This window comes from Notolepis coatsorum, assembly GCF_963971535.1.
Source record: "Notolepis coatsorum genome assembly, chromosome: 15".
In the NCBI taxonomy this organism is placed as follows: domain Eukaryota; kingdom Metazoa; phylum Chordata; class Actinopteri; order Aulopiformes; family Paralepididae; genus Notolepis; species Notolepis coatsorum.
Window position 1 is genome coordinate 36,746,819 of NC_140179.1, and position 20,000 is coordinate 36,766,818.

The following is a 20,000-nucleotide window of genomic DNA, read 5'->3' on the forward strand; positions in this document are numbered from 1 at the left end:
CACCCAGCCTCTGAAAATGGAGCTGTCCACGGTTCTGAAAACACCCAGCCTCTGAAACTGGAGCTGTCCACGGTGCTGAAAACACCCAGCCTCTGAAACTGGAGCTGTCCACGGTGCTGAAAACACCCAGCCTCTGAAACTGGAGCTGTCCACGGCGCTGAAAACACCCAGCCTCTGAAACTTGAGCTGTCCATGGTGCTGAAAACACCCAGCCTCTGAAACTGGAGCTGTCTACGGTGCTGAAAACACCCAGCATCTGAAACTGGAGCTGTCCATGGTGCTGAAAATACACCTGCATTTTCAGGTGTCCCAGCAGTTGGTACGACTTAAGGACTCTATCACAGAGTTGTTTACACCTGCAACTGTCACCCAGCCTTTTACCTGTAATTTGTCTGTTCTGCGTCATGTGTTACATACCTTGTAATTAATTATTTCCCTTACCTCGGTGATGTATGCATCGTCTGTCTCTTTTCTTTTCTTTTCCCTGTGGCCCTTCGAGGGGACCTCTCGTCCTCTCACCAGGCCGTCATTGCAAATAAGGATTTCTTCTTAACTCATTGACTGCCAATAACGAGTATATTCGTTTTCGGCGCCCCCATGCGCTGAATGCCAAAAAACGAGCATATTAGATTTATGTTTTTCTTTTTAGTACGATACTAGACACACTCTCCCGCAACTTGTGTATGGATGTGGTAACCCTGTGATAACGATCAAATCCCGATAGGTGGCAGTGTCGCCTAACTTTTGAGTACATCTGGGCCAGTTTCCTGTCCTCCGTGAACTCAGCTGAGCAAAAGCTGTTTGTGAGAGAGGCGGCAATAGTGATCCATGTGTAGCGAACGATTGGAGATTATTATGAAGAGTAGAAACAAGGTGAAGACTATCCAGAAGGTGTGTTTTCACCAGACTACGCTGGAGTCGGCATTTCTGGTAAATCAGAAACATACTAAAGCCAACCCGGCCGAGGATCTAATGTTATCTGTTCAGAGCGTCTCACCGCACCGCAGTAGTCACAAGAACACGTCCAGAGCCCCAATATTTCAGCAAGATTACAGAGTCAGACCCAGATGAGCCGGAATGGATGCTGAGTCGAGAAGCAGGTAAGATTACGAGCCGGAATGGATGCTGAGTCGAGAAGCAGGTAAGATTACCCATGGTGGTTTTGTGAATAGAACAATAATATGTATCAACATGAGCCCTTTGACCTGGAAATGTATAAGTCTCGAGCAACAAGCATGAACTGCGCACGCTTCACAAAAGACACAATATCTCTCTTATTAGAAAATGAGCAGGGATTTTTGGGAAACTGGTCACTCTTTAGCCTGGGATTGCTCAAGAACGGATGTATGTAGAAATAAACGGTTTGTTCCCTGTTTGGAGTATAAATATAAGCCTTTCAAATGAGCCATAGTATGTCTCCATAGCTATAATATAGAATATACGATGGGTCTACAAACATCGTCAAAACGGTCTGAAACGCTGGCGCCAGGGAGTAAAGATGGGAAAACAGCATGGCAGTCAATGAGTTCATTGACCTGCCTGGTTAAAAATAAAGGTTAAATAAATACATGTAGTTACCGCCCCAACTAGTACAAAATGTAGTTATAGCGATATTTGCTACATGAAATTAACGACTCTACAATGCTGTGTGCACAACACACACACACACACACACACACACACACACACACACACACACACAAACACAGAGCATTCCAGTCACATGACGTCAGGAGCAGTGGTTGAAGAGGTGGTGTGTGGCCCAGATGTGCCAGATGTTGAATGGAGGGGGATGAGGAGGACGAGGACGAGAAGGACATATACTGATGTCTGGAAAGGGCATCATCGTCCCACCAGACACACACACGCACACATCTACACACACACACACACACACACACACACACACACACACACACACACACACACACACACACACACACACACACACACACACACACACACACACACACACACACACACACACACACACACACACACACACACACACACACACACACGCACCTGAGTCTGATATGTCGTCCCAGTACGGAGCGTCAAACTCGTAGTCCGCCTTCAGGATCTGCTCGAACAGCTTGGAGTCGTTCTCGTCGTAGAACGGCGGGTATCCACACAGGCTGCGGGGGTGAGAGAGACGAGAGGAGGAGAGACAAGTCAGCTCTAAAACAACTGTTGAAGTGCAGCGAATCGCGTTTTAAAACAAAAGCGGGTCGTGAGGGGGGGGGGGGGGGGGGGCTCTGAGGGGGAGAAGCGGGCCGTGAGGGGAGGGGGGTAGTGGGTCGTGAGGGGAGGGGGGTAGTGGGTCGTGAGGGGAGGGGGGGAGTGGGTCGTGAGGGGAGGGGGGTAGTGGGTCGTGAGGGGAGGGGGGGAGTGGGTCGTGAGGGGAGGGGGGTAGTGGGTCGTGAGGGGAGGGGGGGAGTGGGTCGTGAGGGGAGGGGGGTAGTGGGTCGTGAGGGGAGGGGGGGAGTGGGTCGTGAGGGGAGGGGGGTAGTGGGTCGTGAGGGGAGGGGGGGAGTGGGTCGTGAGGGGAGGGGGGGAGTGGGTCGTGAGGGGAGGGGGGTAGTGGGTTGTGAGGGGAGGGGGGAGAAGCGGGCCGTGAGGGGGGGAGAAGCGGGCCGTGAGGGGAGGGGGGGAGTGGGTCGTGAGGGGGGGGGGGGGTGAGACGTAATGAGACGATAACAAAATGAATGAAGCAAATAGCGGAACAACCGCAGAGGGAAACGGACGACTCAGCAGCATCGCGTTCCTCTGCCGCCTCATTTGCACCTAATTAAACTTTGGCAAACTGTGACTGAAGAATGACATTAGCCGATCATTATCATAAATCTCCATTAATATGCCTTTTCTCCCATCGGAAAAAAACACACGCAAACACAACATGAAACCCCCCCCTCACAGGTCGTTCCGTGGCAAAGAGGGGCCCCCTTTTGTTTTTGTGCTTCACATTTGGTTAAAGACTCGCTCCCGCGGGAGATTATCACGCCTGATTTACCTGACGCGATCTTTACACCTGAGGGGAGACCAGCCAGGCATGAGGGGGGGAGGGGGGGGGGGACCGACCAGGCGTGAGGGAGCCGGGCGGGTCGAGTGGAGGCGCCCGGGACAGTAATGAAGTCTGGCAGTCCGTTCTCACCCAGAGCGGCCGCGTCTGTCTTAGCGTGCGGCTGCTGCAGTCTATTCATTACGGCGGTAGAGGAGCGAGAGGCTGTGTTCTATTCTACTCCTCTGCGTTCTACTAGGCATACACGCAGCAAGAACAGAGATACTAAGGCTCAGCTTCTTCCCCCCAGGCCATCAGAACATTGAACACTGATCTCTCCACACACAAGCACACACACACACACAAGCACACACACACACACACACACACACACACACACACACACACACACACACACACACACACACACACACACACACACACACACACACACACACAGCGCCCCTCACCGACGCTCCATGCGGCCCCAGGCCAATATTTATTAATAAAAAATAAAATAATATTTTGTATTTTTTATTTTTTTTGCATTCGACTACGAGGTTGGCAGTCGACTATGGTTCCTTTCGATCGATTAGTCGACTATTCGACTAATAGGGGTCAGCCCTAGTGTGGACATATTCAACGCTGTTGAAAGTGCCATGCAGCAATATGGGGGGTTTGATAAACTGTCCGCTGTTGTTACCGATGGAGCACCCGCAATGAAAGGAAAACACACAGGATTCGCCAGGCTTCTAAGGCAGAGTGGCGTTGAGTGTCCAATGCTGCACTGCATTATACATCAGGTAAGTTCGCTAACATATTTTCCATCTATTGTGGGTCACTAATAATCAGGGGTGCAGTGGTCATGCCACGCGGTACCACGCCGTCCCAGCACTTTTCTGAGCAGAAGTACGCGCACGGATGTGCACGCGCGTGCACGCAAAAATGAAACGTTATTTCATCTGATGCAGATCGCATGCACAAACATTGAAGTTGACATTCCTTCTATTGTGCGCCAACAGGAGAGACCACAAGTGTCTCATTAAAGACAGAACCATTATTGACCCACTGTGGGGGGAGGGTGAATGTCATGCCAGTTTGATAAAGGGTCAATGGGAGGCATGTAGAATTGCACAAAAAGGAATTCATTATTCTGATGAGTATTGCACTTGGCTACTTGTTTACTTTTGTATTGTTCAGATAACACTGACATGCATGTTATGGATATGAAGCACTCAGGAATGTTTTGTTTAGTAGCAGGATAAAAGTTTATACATTTAACAAAATCATTTATTATTGCACTTTTGATTTACTGTTGTAGTGAAATGCAGCAGGAATGCTGCTTTGTGTTTGTTGAGCAGTGGGCTTTAAGTTCATACATTTATTTTAATAGAAGCCTTAATTATAATTAGTCATTTTTGTATATATTTGGGTTACACAGCAATACTTTCAAATTCAGCTGTATTTATAAATTCATAAAGTTGAAATTAAGCATTACTAAATGCGTTTGAAATGGAATAAAAACAAAGTTACAACAAATTATAATAGTTTATATGCCTTATTTATCACATCTGTGACTATTATGGGCTATTTGAGTGATGGGGTACTACTGGCGGGACTGCCGATAAACAATGCGGCCCCCCAGATTGAGTGTGGAAATTTAGTGGCTCTCACCATATACAAAGTTGCCCACCCCTGCTTTAAACACATAAGAAAAGGACACTTTAAAAAGGAAGGAGAAAAAAGGTCACTTTAAGGAAATGTGAGGTTTTGTCCGCTCCCCACCCACTCGCTCCGTTCCTTTAAGGTATTTTGTTAATTAATTGCATTCCGCGCCTCACGCTTCTTTCCTGTAAGATGCCGTGTTGATTGGTGCTCTCCCCACCACACGCTTCTGGAGCAATGATCAATTTCATCCCGCAGCTGTCACAGCTTGTCATTTAGCGCCCCGTGGCTTTAAATACCCTGATCTCCCTAATATCGATGTTGGATCGTTTTGAATATTCCCTGCATCTGCCTTTCTTTCCCGTCGCTGTCTGTTGCTCTCCAGGACTCTCGTGAAGTATCCCTTGGAGAACCTGATTCCCCGTACGAAGCTACGCCTCGTTTATCTGCCCGCTTTACGCATTGCGCTCTGGTGAGTTTTTGGAAACAGTTCTTTTTGGATCACTCGTTTTTTGTGTGTTTTTGAAACACCGAAGAGATCCCGTTTTTGTTATACTGTTCTCACCTATTTTTTGTTGTTGGATTTACACCTTGGATTACCGTATTGTTTTTTCTCTGGACTCTGCTAACTGTGTGTATCACACCGAAGATCAAGTCACTTGGATAATTGTTTGGATCAGTCACCTCTCTGTTTCTGTTGTGCGCTGAGCTAACTGGGATTTCTCTCTCCCCCTCCGTTTCCACCTGGAGTGTATGCTGGGGGGATCTGCAGAGCGGCTCAGACGTCACAAGCAAATTCCTCACCATCACCGTCTGGGAGAATCTGCAGAGCCGCAAACATTCTTCACATGCCAGATTCCCCGTTTGTTCTGTTTTCCACCTATTTCAATCTTGTGACTCTGTGAATAAACACGCCCTTGTTTTTGGCTAACTCTGAAACAACTCTCTCTGTGCCGTTGCGCTTGGGGTCGGTTACAAACCCTAACAGGAAATAACTTGTTGTGGTTCTTGTATAGAATAGTTCGTATAGCAAGTATAGCATAGGGGCATAGAGTGAAACTGTATATTAGGGCTGACCCCTATTAATCGATTAGTCGACTAATCGGTCGAAAGGAGCCGTAGTCGACTGGCCAACCTCTTAGTCGAATATAATTAAAAAAAATATATATATATATATATATTTTTAAATGTTCTTAAATTTTTTTATCATTCTTTCCAAAAGAAAAGAGGCCTAGAAGCGTGGCTAACGCTAATGGCACGCATACCAGAGGCTAACTGCCTACGAAAACAGGCACAGAGGTACTGAAAGAGGATTTCACCCATCTAATGAACACACTAGACTAGACAAATATCAAGATGTATCCATCAGTGGACCAATTGCATGCTTTTGCAGAGGACAAGAAGCCTCCAGTCGACTCCTTCAGACATTAAGCACCCCCCACAGCCCAAATGGAATGATGAAAAAAAAATAAACAAAAAAGTTTAAAAATATTATACTTTTTTTTTCTTCTTTTTTTGACCAATAGTCGACTAACGGCACATTTTTGCCAATCCTAGTCGACCATCCAAATCCTTAGTCTGGGACAGCCCTACTGTATATTGTATAGTAGTGTACATAGGACCCAGTGCCTTTAATTCGCAGCTTAACATTGTATTCCATTTTATCTCAGGACTTTTACCATGTCTATTTTATTATCTTCTACTTCTACTATTTTATTTACTATTGTATTCTTGCACAATCAAAGCGGGCATGGCCACCTGCATTTCACTGTATGCCTTGTGTATGTAACGGAACGTAAACCAATCCCGGTCACCCTCTTTATCTGGGAACGCCCAAACCCAACTTCGGTCACGCCCCATCTTGCGCGGCATTCTGGATCTTTCCTCACAGCCCCACCAGATTTTCATGTCGAAAGGTAGGTGATATGAAATCATACTTATTTTAGAGTATATATATCAAATTTCATGAGTATTCATCTATATTTAGTCATCTAAAGACTACTAGATGTGAACGTTTGTACCACTGCAACGTTATAATTGTTCGAATGTGTTCGGGGCGACGCTGATTTCCAAGTAAAAGTAGCTTCCTGTTCCTTAAACACGAACTCCCACTCGCCCCAAGATGAAGTCAGATTGTTTGGTTATGTTGCTAGCATATATAGCCAGTGTTTTGTCCGACGAAATGTGTTGTACATTTGTAATCTTAATAAGAGATCTAAGTTTGTCTGAACGAGTGATGAACTGAGGTTGCGCGAAAATAATCGAAGGGAGAACAATAATTTTCGCGGGGAAAATAATGAACTGGTTTTCTCTCTCTCTCTCTCTCTCTCTCAATCTCTGTATAAAAAAACATCTGAAGCAGTGACAAAGTCAGACAGCAGACACGGTAGGTTTGTGTGTGCTTGTTTGTTTCTCTACAGGTGAATGGAGGTGTGTGTGTGTGTGTGTGAGGCTGCCATGCTGAACTGGGTGAAGGTAAGGTTGTGTGTGTGTTTGCATGTCTGGTAATATTTCAGCATAATCATTTTGGTTTCATGCTCATTCATATTCAAGTTCATTAACAAAAGGCAAGATGTTCTTGATACCTTCCATTGTTCTGCATCTTTTCATCAGAATTTCACTCATATCCAACAAACCATAGCAATAAACTAAATTCATCATTGAGGTCAACAACCTCCTTATCCATATTCAAAAAAACAATTCAAATCTAATTTAATTTCATCATAAATCACTCACATAAGTTCCCTCCTAGCACTGTTTTTTTTAAATAATGTGCTAAATAAATCAAATAAAATAAACTCGTCAGTCGTACAATAATAATAAAGTTCATATTATTTTACTTTCTTGTTTAAAATATTTTTGTGTGTTTGCAGAGCATGCCTAATATCCGGCAAATGCGGAAGAGGGAGAGGAAGGTGCGTCTGTGGACCCAGGAGGCCATGGATCAGGCCATTGCAGAGGTCAGAGCAGGCAGGTGGAGTGCGAGGCGGGCAGCCACGTTGTTCGAGGTCCCTAAGTCCAGCCTGATCGACCGACTCAGCGGAAAGGTGTCTCTGGCCTGCAACATCGGCCGGGGCACCTATCTGACCCCTGAAGATGAGAGTTCCCTGGTGGAGTACTGCTTGTACTCTGCCAGTTATGGGTTTCCGCTGACGAGGTCGCAGGTCCTGGCCCACGCCCTGGCCATCTATAACCTCCGTCACCCAGGGAACCTAAAAACATCCCTTGGCCAGGGGTGGTGGATCAATTTTAGGGAGAGGCAACACCATCGCCTCACGATCCGGATCCCGGACACCATTGACCGTGGGAGGGCAGCCTGCGCTAAGAGGGGGGCCATAGAAGAATACTTCAAGCTCCTCACCAGCACCATGGAGGAGCACGGGCTGAGGGAGAAACCCCGTCATATTTACAACTGTGACGAGACGGGGTTTCAGATGGACTCCAACCGGAGGAAGGTCGTTGTGCCCCGTGGGACGAAGCACGCCTACAGGCAGGCCCAGGGAACCAGGGAACACATCACGGTCCTGGCCTGCCTCAACGCGGCTGGGGAGGACGTCCCCCCTTTTATTATTTATAAGGGGGGCTACCCAGGAGGGCCCTACAATAGGGAGGGAGTCCCCAATGCCCTCTACGGGAAGTCGCCAGCGGGGTACATTGACTCAGAGCTTTTTAGGAAGTGGTTCACCGACCACTTCCTGAAGTATGCCACGGAGGAGCGCCCGCTGCTGCTTGTGATGGACGGTCACCAGTCCCACCTGGATCCAGAGCTGGTCCGGACGGCACAGAGGGAGAGGGTCATTCTCCTGTGCCTACCGCCACACACCTCTCACATCCTTCAGCCTCTGGATGTGAGTTTCTTTGCACCCTTGAAGGCAGATTTCTCCGGGCTTGTGGGAGATCTGTCGGCAGTTAGCCACTCCTTCATGATTTCTAAAAAGGAGTTTTCAAGGGTGTTCAGAGACACCTACCAGAGGCAGAAAGATCGGAGGGTGGTGGTGGCTGGCTTCAGGAGGTGTGGCCTCTACCCTCTGGACCCTGCGGCTATTGATTGGTCGAGGGTCATGCCGTCTGCCCCTCCCCCTGCATCTCCTGGTGCCAACCCTGCTGTTACCCCCCAGCCCAGCCCCCCACCCAGCCCCCGTGCTCCTAGCCCCCGACCCAGCCCCCGTGCTCCTAGCCCCCCACCCAGCCCCCGTGCTCCTAGCCCCCCTCCCAGCCCCCCACCCAGCCCCCGTGCTCTAGTCCAGGACTCACCCCCCAACCCCTACCTCAACCACCCCCTTGTAACAGCAGGGAGGATCACAGCGGACCTGGGACAACTCCTGGCCCAGATAGAGTTCACAAGAAGATCTGGAAAGGTCAGGAGGAACACCACCAAGGCCCGCCTGCTCACCGCCCAGGAGATGACGGATGCCATCGATGAGACAGAGGACCGCGCCGCCCGCGCCGAGGCAGGAGCTCTGGCCAGGGCAGACCGACAGCGGCAGCGGGCTGAAACTTTAAGGACTCCCACAACCTCCTCCCGTACCCCGCGTGGTGGCTCTCTCCCCAGCCGCAGAAGAGGAGTGTCCCCCGGGGCCGCTCCCACCACCAGCTCCGGTCTTTCCATCGCCGGTCCCTCAGCCTCAGCCTCCATGCCCCCCTCTTCTGCCTCCCACAGTCTGCTGCCCGCCTCTAGCCTCCACACCAGCACTCGCCTGCCTGCTTTGAGAGGGGAAGATCACCACCCCTCCACCTCTTCCTCCCCAACAGCCATAATGGATGGTATTTATTTATTTGTTTTCTTTTAACAGTTATTTGGGAGACAACATTCTCAGTTAGCAAAAAAGTATAAATTTTTTTATGAATAAATAATCATGTTTTATTGTTTCTTAACCATTTTCTCAGAGCCGGCAGTCCCACCGCAGTCCCACCGGGTGTCCCAGCCAACTTCCTCTCCCTCCCACCGTAAGCTTTTTCAAACAACTGTGAAAAAAACACGATCTACAAATGTCCATGGCCAAAAGGAACAGGAAGAAAAACTCTTATTGTACCTGCCCCTACGGCCTACACACACACACAGTACACTGATAGACTGTTCATAGCGCAATATTTACCAAACCAAACAAAATAATTTTTTTGAGTGGTGCTCCCTTTTTGTGTCTGCAGCCTCCTGTATTCCTGGACCAACAGGAGCATCGACATCCTCCTCCTCCCACGCCAGACCCACGACACCCATCGGCATGTTACTTATGTTTTTTGAGTTTGTCAGGGCAAACTTATGAATTGTTATTTATTTTGTAAAAAATTTGCTGATTTTATACAAATTGCTGTGGGGCACTTTGAACTGTGGTCCATGTGTGAAAAGTACTATATAGATAGTTATTCATATTTATTACATGGCGTTTTCACATTCGCCGAAATGCTTGCTTGTGATTGGTCAATAGCCCGTGTCAGAGGTCCGTTATCACACAATAATGACCGCTGTGGGACAATAATGACCGCTGTGCGCAGCTGTTCGCAATCAAGCCCACTACAACACTGTATCAGTGCTGCTCAGCATATGCACAGCTGCACTCAGTCATGCAATCAGACCAGAGACCTGCCGGCTGCCGATAATAATAATCACTTTATTTGGGCTGACAGAGCCACAGAACAACTGCGTCTTCATTTGATCTAGTCTTGTCGATGAATTAGGTATATTGTTAGTAAGTTAGCCATGTAATAAGCGGGATAATGTATAGCTTTACTCGATCATTGTCGCAAAATAATTGACCTTCACTGACGTTTAAAACACCTCAGCGCTGCGCCTCGGTATTTTAAACTCCGTGTCGGTCAATTATTTTGCGACAATGACCTCGTAGCTATACATTATCCCTTACTTATTATTGGACCTTGGTATATTGTAATCAAGCAGCGTCATAATAATAAATTTCTTTTTAACTGCAGGTCACACCACCAAGAGGCAGAAGCTGGGGATCTGGCGGTGTGGCCGGTGTAAAAAGGCGAACCCCCCTGTGGACTCTGAGGGTTTGGTGTCGTGGGTCCAGTGTGACAACTGTCACAAATGGTTCCACACCATGTGTGTCCAGTGGGAGGAGGAGGAGGACGAAGATGCTAGTTTCTGGTGTTACTGGTGTTTGGATGAATGAGTGTATGAATGAGTGAGCGAATGAAAAAATTTATAAATATGTATGGTGTGCTGTAAATAGTTATTGTTCTAAGTTATGTTTATTGTATTTTTTATATAATGTTTATAAAATTTTATGAAGTGCTGGCTGTTGTGTTAAATTTGTCATATTTTTGTTGAAAACACATGTACTCACAAATGTTAATGTGACAAGTGATTGTGATTAATATTTTGTTTGTTAGACAAATAAAATGGGGATGTTGTTTGCTCCTGAGATGAGATGGTAGACAAACGACACTACCTTCCAGCTGACAGTAGATGGCAGCATTGATTTTAAAGGATGAAAACAGGTTCAAACAAAAGAACTCCATTTTCCAAGAACTTTTTTCACAGTTCACAGGTCAGCAGGTCGGTAAAAGTTGATGAAAATGCGATCTGAACACAGGAGCGTTAAACTATGAATGCGCCCTCACGTCACCTCAGTACAGTGACCGTGAATGGCCACCTAATTATCATAATTAAAGTGCATCATTAGCATTATGTTTGTTGTCTAAAGGGAACTAAAATGGTAAAATTTAAGTTTTTAAATGATATCCGCATATATAGGACAAATAAAACAGCGTTGTTTTGTAAAAAACTCCAATGAAAACGGCGCAAGGTACGTAATATTCGCTATTGTTATGCAAATGTGATAGAATCCTATAAAAAGGTGGACGCACTTGGGCACTGTGACGTTATGTGACAAATAAACCTTGACTCTATTCATTACCGCGGTAGAGGAGCGTGCGGCTGCAGCATCGGAAATGAATTGAACGCAGTCGCACCGCTTGACTTGGCTGCTCTGGGTGAGAACGGACTGTGAGGCCGGTGCTAATTGTGTCTAATGGCTTTAGTGCCGGGGTGTCGCTCTCTGTTCAGTGGACACACGCACGCACGCACGCACGCCACACACACACACACACACACACACACACACACACACACACACACACGACAGGCGACCCCCACCGGAGACCCGGGGGCCAATATCCACACGGAAACCCACGTTAATATCATTATCAACACAAGCGACACCACACTGACACATAATTTTCATGTTTTAATCTGCCTCCTCGCCTCCTCCCCCTGCTCACATGTGGTAAAATAAACACAACTCGAACACACACACACACACACACACACACACACACTTGCCTACAGAGGCGAAACACAATTCTCTCCACATCAAAAGCTGTGTAAGCACCGAGTGTTGCATAAGCAACAGATGAAAAACAAAGCCTATGTATAAACAGGTGGAAATAAAGAACAAAGCGGGGTCTGTTTGAGCACAGAAAGAGCTCGCAAGAACAAGGGACAGATGGAGGGAGAGAAAGAGAGAGAGAGAGAAGATCTCACTGGAGGGCAGACCCTGCTTTGCACATCACAGAGTCCATCTCCAAACAAAGGACAGCCAAGAACAATAAAGTACAGAGAGAGAGAGATAGAGAGAGAGAAACAGAGAGATAGTTGTTTGTGACTTATTTTATTAAAGGGCTAAGCCAAAGGTGCCCTCACCAAAGCAACTGGGTTCCAACCCAAATTGGGTGGCTGTCCTATAGGGAGGTGTAGTCTGACGTCGCTTTGGACCGCCCGCGAGGTCCACCCGTACAGGGATTTATCATTGGGAAAATGGATTATCGGCTATTGTAACAATTCTGCCGTATGGAAATTGAAAAGCTTTCCATTTTTGCACAAAATGAGTTCTGTTCTTTTTTTTTTATCTACTTTTTTTTATTTTTTCTCCAATCCCAATTTCATATCTCCAATTCTTCCCTCCCCTGTCTTGAACGTTGCTAGACTATGCCTCCCACTGGTCGGCTGTAGTGAGGACAGAAGCCTTGCATCACGTGTCCCCTCCGGTACACGAGGAGGCAGCCTGTCACATCTTTTCACCGCAACAGCGCGGACTCTCAGTGGCGAGGAGTAACGCGTGGGAGGCTCACGCTGCCCCCGATACTTCCTGTTTCCGCCGTACCGGCGTCACCCAACCGACCTGTAGGAGTCGCTGTACACAACGTCCAATCCCCACACACCGGCTTTCCCACCCTCTAACACTGCCAATTGTGTTAGTATGACGGCCGGCCAAGCCGGTAGCAATGCAGAGAGCTGGGCTCGATACCAGCATCTCCTGCGTTAGTGGCGAGCGCCTTGCCCACTGCGCCACTCAGCCGCAAATGAGTTCCCTTCTATGATTCTATCACTAACATTATTGTTTAAGCATTTTTGGTTGGTTTTATGATTAATTGCGAATATTTTCATGTTGAGCTATAGATTGTGGATGAATACGCACAGAAAGGTACACCATGCAAATGTTAATGCTTTATTTGTTTTAAACGAGACGATTTAGAAATGGGCAACAGGGGAAAACATCGGGTTGGACAGAGGGTGGAACACAGAAAAACGGCAATGACGTAACCACTACACCTCCCTGTAAGGATTAGCAGCAACGCTTCTGACCCAGCATGTTATTTACACCATCAGTGAATGTTCAGATTCAGATTATTTTATTGTCACAGCTTTAAATTTTTTCTAATGTACTACATACATTCCGAAAAACGTGAGATGCTTGTTTTTCCCGGCTCCTCAACCATAGTAGATTTGTAAACATAGTACACAACAATCTATATTACAAACTATACAATACAAGGTCAAAACAGTGGATAAAAAAAGAATAGATTATTCTACAGTGTGAGTAATAATAATAATAAAAATTCATTTATTTTGTATAGCGCTTTTCAAAGACCCAAAGTCGCTGACAATAGGCAAAAAAGAAACAAAGAAAACAAAGAAACGTAGAACCACAGGGAAACGGAGAACAAAAATAAGAATACACAGGAACATAAAACCACGAGTAACGGATAACAAATACGGGAGTGAGTAGGGGAGACAGTCGGGAAGAGAGTAAGGGCCCTTTCTCACTCACCATTCGGGGTCGAATCAGCGCCGGATCGCACCAGAAAAGGGTGTGTCATTCATTCATTCATTCTACTGAGAACGCTCCCCCTGTCCCCCGGGACGCTGATTCGCTCCAAACCTGGACAGCTGAAATAGGTGGTCTCGGGTGCGCGCCAGTGGGAGCGGGGGGCGTGGTGTGCGAGCTTCTACCAAAACACAGGAGAGGCTTCTGTATCAACTTGCTGACACACGCTTGCTTGAATTTTGGGCAGATAAAAACATACAGAAACTGGACAATACCCACAAAAACGATATTTATGGGCAATTTGCGAGTTCAGACCTCAACCAAACAAGCATGTGGAGCCTCACGGCTCAGTGGATGAGATCAAGGAACCACATTACAAGCACAACACTTCCCTGGCTCGCAATTTTTTTTTCCATTGCTATGTCTATACATTGGTTTCTTGTTCGAATGCATTTATTTCTATTAGACCAGTGGTGCCCAACCAGTCGGCCGTGATCGACCGGTAGATCAATGACATGCAATATAATTGCTGCGAGCGATGGGCTAATGTTAGCTGCTGAACAGGCTAAGCTAACTAGCGTTAGCGTAAGCTAACTAACGTTAGCGTTAACCCTGAAAAACGCTCAAAGCGGAATCCACAACACCAGTTCCATCAACTGACATGCAAGGGGGGTGGGGGGGGGCAGGAGAGGAGAGAGCGTAGGGCAAGGGAAAATGGTGGTGGGTTGGAGGAGGGTGGTTATGGGTAGGGAAGGTTGAATGCTTGGGAGAACAGGTAGGTTTTGAGTCTGGATTTGAAGGTGGAGAGTGAGGGAGAGTCTCTGATGGTCTGAGGGAGGGAGTTCCAGAGGCGGGGTGCAGCTCGTGAGAATGCCCGGTCACCAAAACTTTTGAGTTTGGATGACGGGACAGTGAGGGAAAGAGTGGAAAGAGTATAGCAGCAGTGTGTGTGTAATAAGTGTGCTCGTGTGGTGTGTAAGTCACTAAGGTGCTTTTGTGTGTATCATGTGATCATTTTGGTCAGTGAGTTCTGTCAGTAGTCTGTTTGCTTGGTGCACATAGATGTTCAGTGTTCTCTTGGATGTGGACCCTGTGTTGAACTTTTTAAGTGCGAGGGCAGAACTGTTAGCTTAGCTGGCTACCTTGAATGTTTTCAGAGTGACCACAGTCTGAAACTGTTGACCACTAGGAGCTGCCCAGTACAACCAGCTTAGCTGGCTACCTTGAATGTTTTCAGAGTGACCACAGTCTGAAACTGTTGACCACTAGGAGCTGCCCAGTACAACCACAGTCTGACACTGTTGAACACTAGGAGCTGCCCAGTACAACCACAGTCTGACACTGTTGACCACTAGGAGCTGCCCAGTACAACCACAGCCTGACACTGTTAACCAGTAGGAACTGCCCAGTACAACCACAGCCTTTTTTTTTGTGCACTACCTATCTTTGTGAGAGTGGCTTCTCAGGGTTCCAGACAACATCATAACATGATGATCCCATAGCAAATTTTGGACATTGAAAACATTGTTCCCCTGCAGGAGATGATGATCAGACTAGACACACAATACATTACACACGCACTCCTCTCACTCACACACAGCGATCAGAGTAAGACACACACATACACACTCCTCTCACTCACACACAGCGATCAGAGTAAGACACACACACATACACACTCCTCTCACTCACACACAGCGATCAGAGTAAGACACACACACATTCACACTCCTCTCTCTCACACACAGCGATCAGAGTAAGACACACACACACATTCACACTCCTCTCACTCACACACAGCGATCAGAGTAAGACACACACACATACACAAATTACACAGTACACACCTCTCACTCACACAGCGATCAGAGTAAGACACACACACAAATTACACAGTACACACACTCCTCTCACTCACACAGCGATCAGAGTAAGACACACACACATACACACACACACGGACTCCTCTCACACACAGCAAACAAAAGTTATTTAAAGTACACTTCCACTTTAATTTGTATTATTTAATTTATTTATCTTGTTATGAGTGATTGCTGTATTGTTCTTCAAATACATTTTCATTTAAAGTGGCTTAAAGATCCAAATTCAAATGTTTCATGAGTCATTATTTTAATTTGCTATGGGATCATCATGTTATATGTTGTTGTTTGGTCCTGACAAGAGTCTCAAAGTCTGGGGTGATGGTAGACAAGCAACTCTGAGGTCATGCTCAATGTCCAATCTGTTCCTCTGCTCTGTCTTCAGCTGGACCAGAGCTGAGAAGCCACTTTCACAAAGATAGGTCATCTAAAAAAAAAAAAAAAAAAAAATTTTTTTTTTTTTTTTGTTGTTGTTTACATTGGTTTTCGATTAGTCGACTAATCGAAAAAATAATCGGCAGATTAGTCGACTACCAAATTAGTCATTAGTTGCAGCCCTACTGCCCAGTTCAACCACAGTCTGACACTGTTGACCACTAGGAGCTGCCCAGTACAACCACAGTCTTACACTGTTGACCACTAAGAGCTGCCCAGTACAACCACAGCCTGACACTGTTAACCAGTAGGAGCTGCCCAGTACAACCACAGTCTGACACTGTTGACCACTAGGAGCTGCCCAGTACAACCACAGTCTGACACTGTTGACCACTAGGAGCTGCCCAGTACAACCACAGCCTGACACTGTTAACCAGTAGGAACTGCCCAGTACCACCACAGTCTGACACTGTTGACCACTAGGAGCTGCCCAGTACAACCACAGTCTGACACTGTTGACCCCTAGGAGCTGCCCAGTACAACCACAGTCTGACACTGTTGACCCCTAGGAGCTGCCCAGTACAACCACAGTCTGACACTGTTGACCCCTAGGAGCTGCCCAGTACAACCACAGTCTGACACTGTTGACCACTAGGAGCTGCCCAGTACAACCACAGCCTGTCACTGTTAACCAGTAGGAACTGCCCAGTACAACCACAGTCTGAAACTGTTGACCACTAGGAGCTGCCCAGTACAACCACAGTCTGACACTGTTGACCACTAGGAGCTGCCCAGTACAACCACAGTCTGACACTGTTGACCACTAGGAGCTGCCCAGTACAACCACAGTCTGACACTGTTGACCACTAGGAGCTGCCCAGTACAACCACAGTCTGACACTGTTGACTGCTAGGAGCTGCCCAGTACAACCACAGTCTGACACTGTTGACCACTAGGAGCTGCCCAGTACAACCACAGTCTGACACTGTTGAGCCCTAGGAGCTGCCCAGTACAACCACAGTCTGACACTGTTGACCACTAGGAGCTGCCCAGTACAACCACAGTCTGACACTGTTGACCACTAGGAGCTGCCCAGTACAACCACAACCTGACACTGTTAACCAGTAGGAACTGCCCAGTACAACCACAGTCTGACACTGTTGACCACTAGGAGCTGCCCAGTACAACCACAGTCTGACACTGTTGACCACTAGGAACTGCCCAGTACAACCACAGTCTGACACTGTTGACCACTAGGAGCTGCCCAGTACAACCACAGTCTGACACTGTTGACCACTAGGAGCTGCCCAGTTCAACCACAGTCTGACACTGTTGACCACTAGGAGCTGCCCAGTGCAACCACAGTCTGACACTGTTGACCACTAGGAGCTGCCCAGTACAACCACAGTCTGACACTGTTGACCACTAGGAGCTGCCCAGTACAACCACAGCCTGACACTGTTAACCAGTAGGAGCTGCCCAGTACAACCACAGTCTGACACTGTTGACCACTAGGAGCTGCCCAGTACAACCACAGTCTGACACTGTTGAGCCCTAGGAGCTGCCCAGTACAACCACAGTCTGACACTGTTGACCACTAGGAGCTGCCCAGTACAACCACAGTCTGACACTGTTGACCAGTAGGAGCTGCCCAGTACAACCACAGTCTGACACTGTTGACCACTAGGAGCTGCCCAGTACAACCACAGTCTGACACTGTTGACCCCTAGGAGCTGCCCAGTACAACCACAGTCTGACACTGTTGACCCCTAGGAACTGCCCAGTACAACCACAGTCTGACACTGTTGACCACTAGGAGCTGCCCAGTACAACCACAGCCTGACACTGTTGACCACTAGGAGCTGCCCAGTACAACCACAGTCTGACACTGTTGACCACTAGGAGCTGCCCAGTACAACCACAGTCTGACACTGTTGACCACTAGGAGCTGCCCAGTACAACCACAGTCTGAACCACAGTCTGACACTGTTGACCCCTAGGAGCTGCCCAGTACAACCACAGCCTGACACTGTTGACCAGTAGGAGCTACACCGGAGCAGTTGGGGGTTAAGTCTTAATAATAAACACTGTTAGGACTATCTGACTCTTATAATAAACACTGTTAGGACTATCTGACTCTTATAATAAACACTGTTAGGACTATCTGACTCTTAATAAGTAAACACGTTAGGACTATCTGACTCTTAATAATAAACACTGTTAGGACTATCTGACTCTTTTTTTTTTTTTTCCTCCATTTTCCTCCGATTTTTCTCCCATCCCAATGCTAGTCGTATGCCAATTCCCAGTCCCTTCCTGATCGCTGCGCACTTACCCCCCACAGTCAGATCATCTGGGAGAGTGGAGGCTACCACGTGCTTCCTCCGACACACGTCCAGCCAATCACCGCTTCTTTTCACCTGGCAGCGCGGATTCTCATTGAGAGGGCGTAGCGTGTGGGAGGACCACACTATCCCCCTCACGTCCAATCCGCGCTTAGCAGGTGCCCCGACCGAACTGTAGGAGTCGCTGTTTACAACGACCCGGACCCACCCCGCCAGCTTCTCCCACCCTCTGATACAGCCAATTGTATCAGTGCAGACGGCCAGCCAAGCTGGTGACAACCCCGGAGCTGTGATCTGGATTCGAACAGGCGAATCGAGCTCACAGCTCCGGGGCTGGTGACGAACGCAATCTCCGCTCGACCACCTAACCGCCCCAGGACTATCTGACTCTTAATAATAAACACTGTTAGGACTATCTGACTCTTAATAATAAATACATAAAAAGTTGCTATGACGCTTGAATTTCCCAAAGGGGATTAATAAAGAATCACTTGATTTGACTTGACTATTCATTCACGTCCCCACCCAGATGTTTCCTGCCGGTCTGGGGGATCGAACCCGTGACCTTTATAAGAAATCCCCCCACTACTAACCGCAACACTGAAGAGGAACATGAGGAAAACATTGAGGCAGCAAAGGAAAGAAAACAAAAACAGAAAACAAACCGATCTTTCATCGAGGCAACAAGTATGAAATACAGGATGAGTCACACTCTGCCTGCCAGTTAACGTTAGGTAACGTAACGTTAAGTTAAGATAAGATAAGATATTCCTTTATTGATCCCCTTGGGGAAATTCAATAAAATAAATAAGGCAGTGTAAACAATATAAGAATATAATTAACTCTGGACATGCGCGTATGGGCAAGTAAGCAGTGTAAAAAGGTCAAGGTGCAAGATGATGGTATGTATGCCCTCTGTTATATTTGTCCTACAATAAATATAGTGTGATGAGCCTGGTGGTGTTCAGACTGAGTCGTCACTGTTCAAAAACAAACATTCAAATGCCCACACAAGTGCAATATCAATCAATAAGAATATTTATTGATTTACAGGCAGAATGTACGATGGGCAAATAGAATGGTCGTAATTAGGGATGTCCGATATTATCGGCCGACCGATATTATCGGCCGATATCGGCAGTAAAATGTGATATCGGAAAATATCGGTATAGGTAAAAAAAAAAAAAAAAAAAAAAATGTTTTTTTTTTTTTTTTTACATTTATTTAACCTTTATTTACCCAGGCAAGCAAGTAAGAACCAATTCTTATTTTATTTATTGTCAAAAGTATGCATGTTGGTTTAATTCAACAACAAGAGATATGTAATGTTAATTTTTACTTTTTTAATTATCATATTTTGCATAGATAATGCTTACATTTAGAAAGCCTTTTGAATGCATCCAGTGAAATTATTAGTTACCTGAAATTATTCCGTTTTTTTGGGGGGAAACCCTGCATATATCGGTATCGGTTGATATCGGTATCGGTATCGGTATCGAAATTAAGAGTTGGACAATATCGGAATATCGGTATCGGTAAAAAAGCCAATATCGAGCATCCCTAGTCGTAATACAGTCCGATGGTCAAAACACAAAAACAGGCTCTTGTACAAAAAAGGGATTGTCAATACTCAGAGTAGTCATCCGGTCCAGGGTCAGTACACAAG

General features: G+C 46.7%; 2 protein-coding genes across 3 annotated transcripts in view; one reads left to right on the forward strand and one right to left on the reverse strand.

Moving 5' to 3' along the window:
• The window catches only part of camk1da (calcium/calmodulin-dependent protein kinase 1Da), a 200,888-nt gene that overhangs the window by 27,578 nt on the left and 153,310 nt on the right, over positions 1–20,000 (reverse strand). For both annotated transcript variants that reach the window (XM_084330149.1, XM_084330148.1), the window contains exon 7: positions 2,026–2,138. In XM_084330149.1, the coding sequence (XP_084186275.1) occupies positions 2,026–2,138 (113 nt within the window). The remainder of the gene's footprint in view (positions 1–2,025; positions 2,139–20,000) is intronic.
• Positions 6,756–10,919, forward strand: LOC311241362 (uncharacterized protein). Its single transcript, XM_084330147.1, has 5 exons — positions 6,756–7,052; positions 7,540–9,430; positions 9,554–9,613; positions 9,815–9,886; positions 10,595–10,919. The coding sequence occupies exons 2-5, from the start codon at positions 7,543–7,545 to the stop codon at positions 10,795–10,797; spliced, it is 2,223 nt and encodes a 740-aa protein (XP_084186273.1). The 5' UTR covers positions 6,756–7,052; positions 7,540–7,542; the 3' UTR covers positions 10,798–10,919.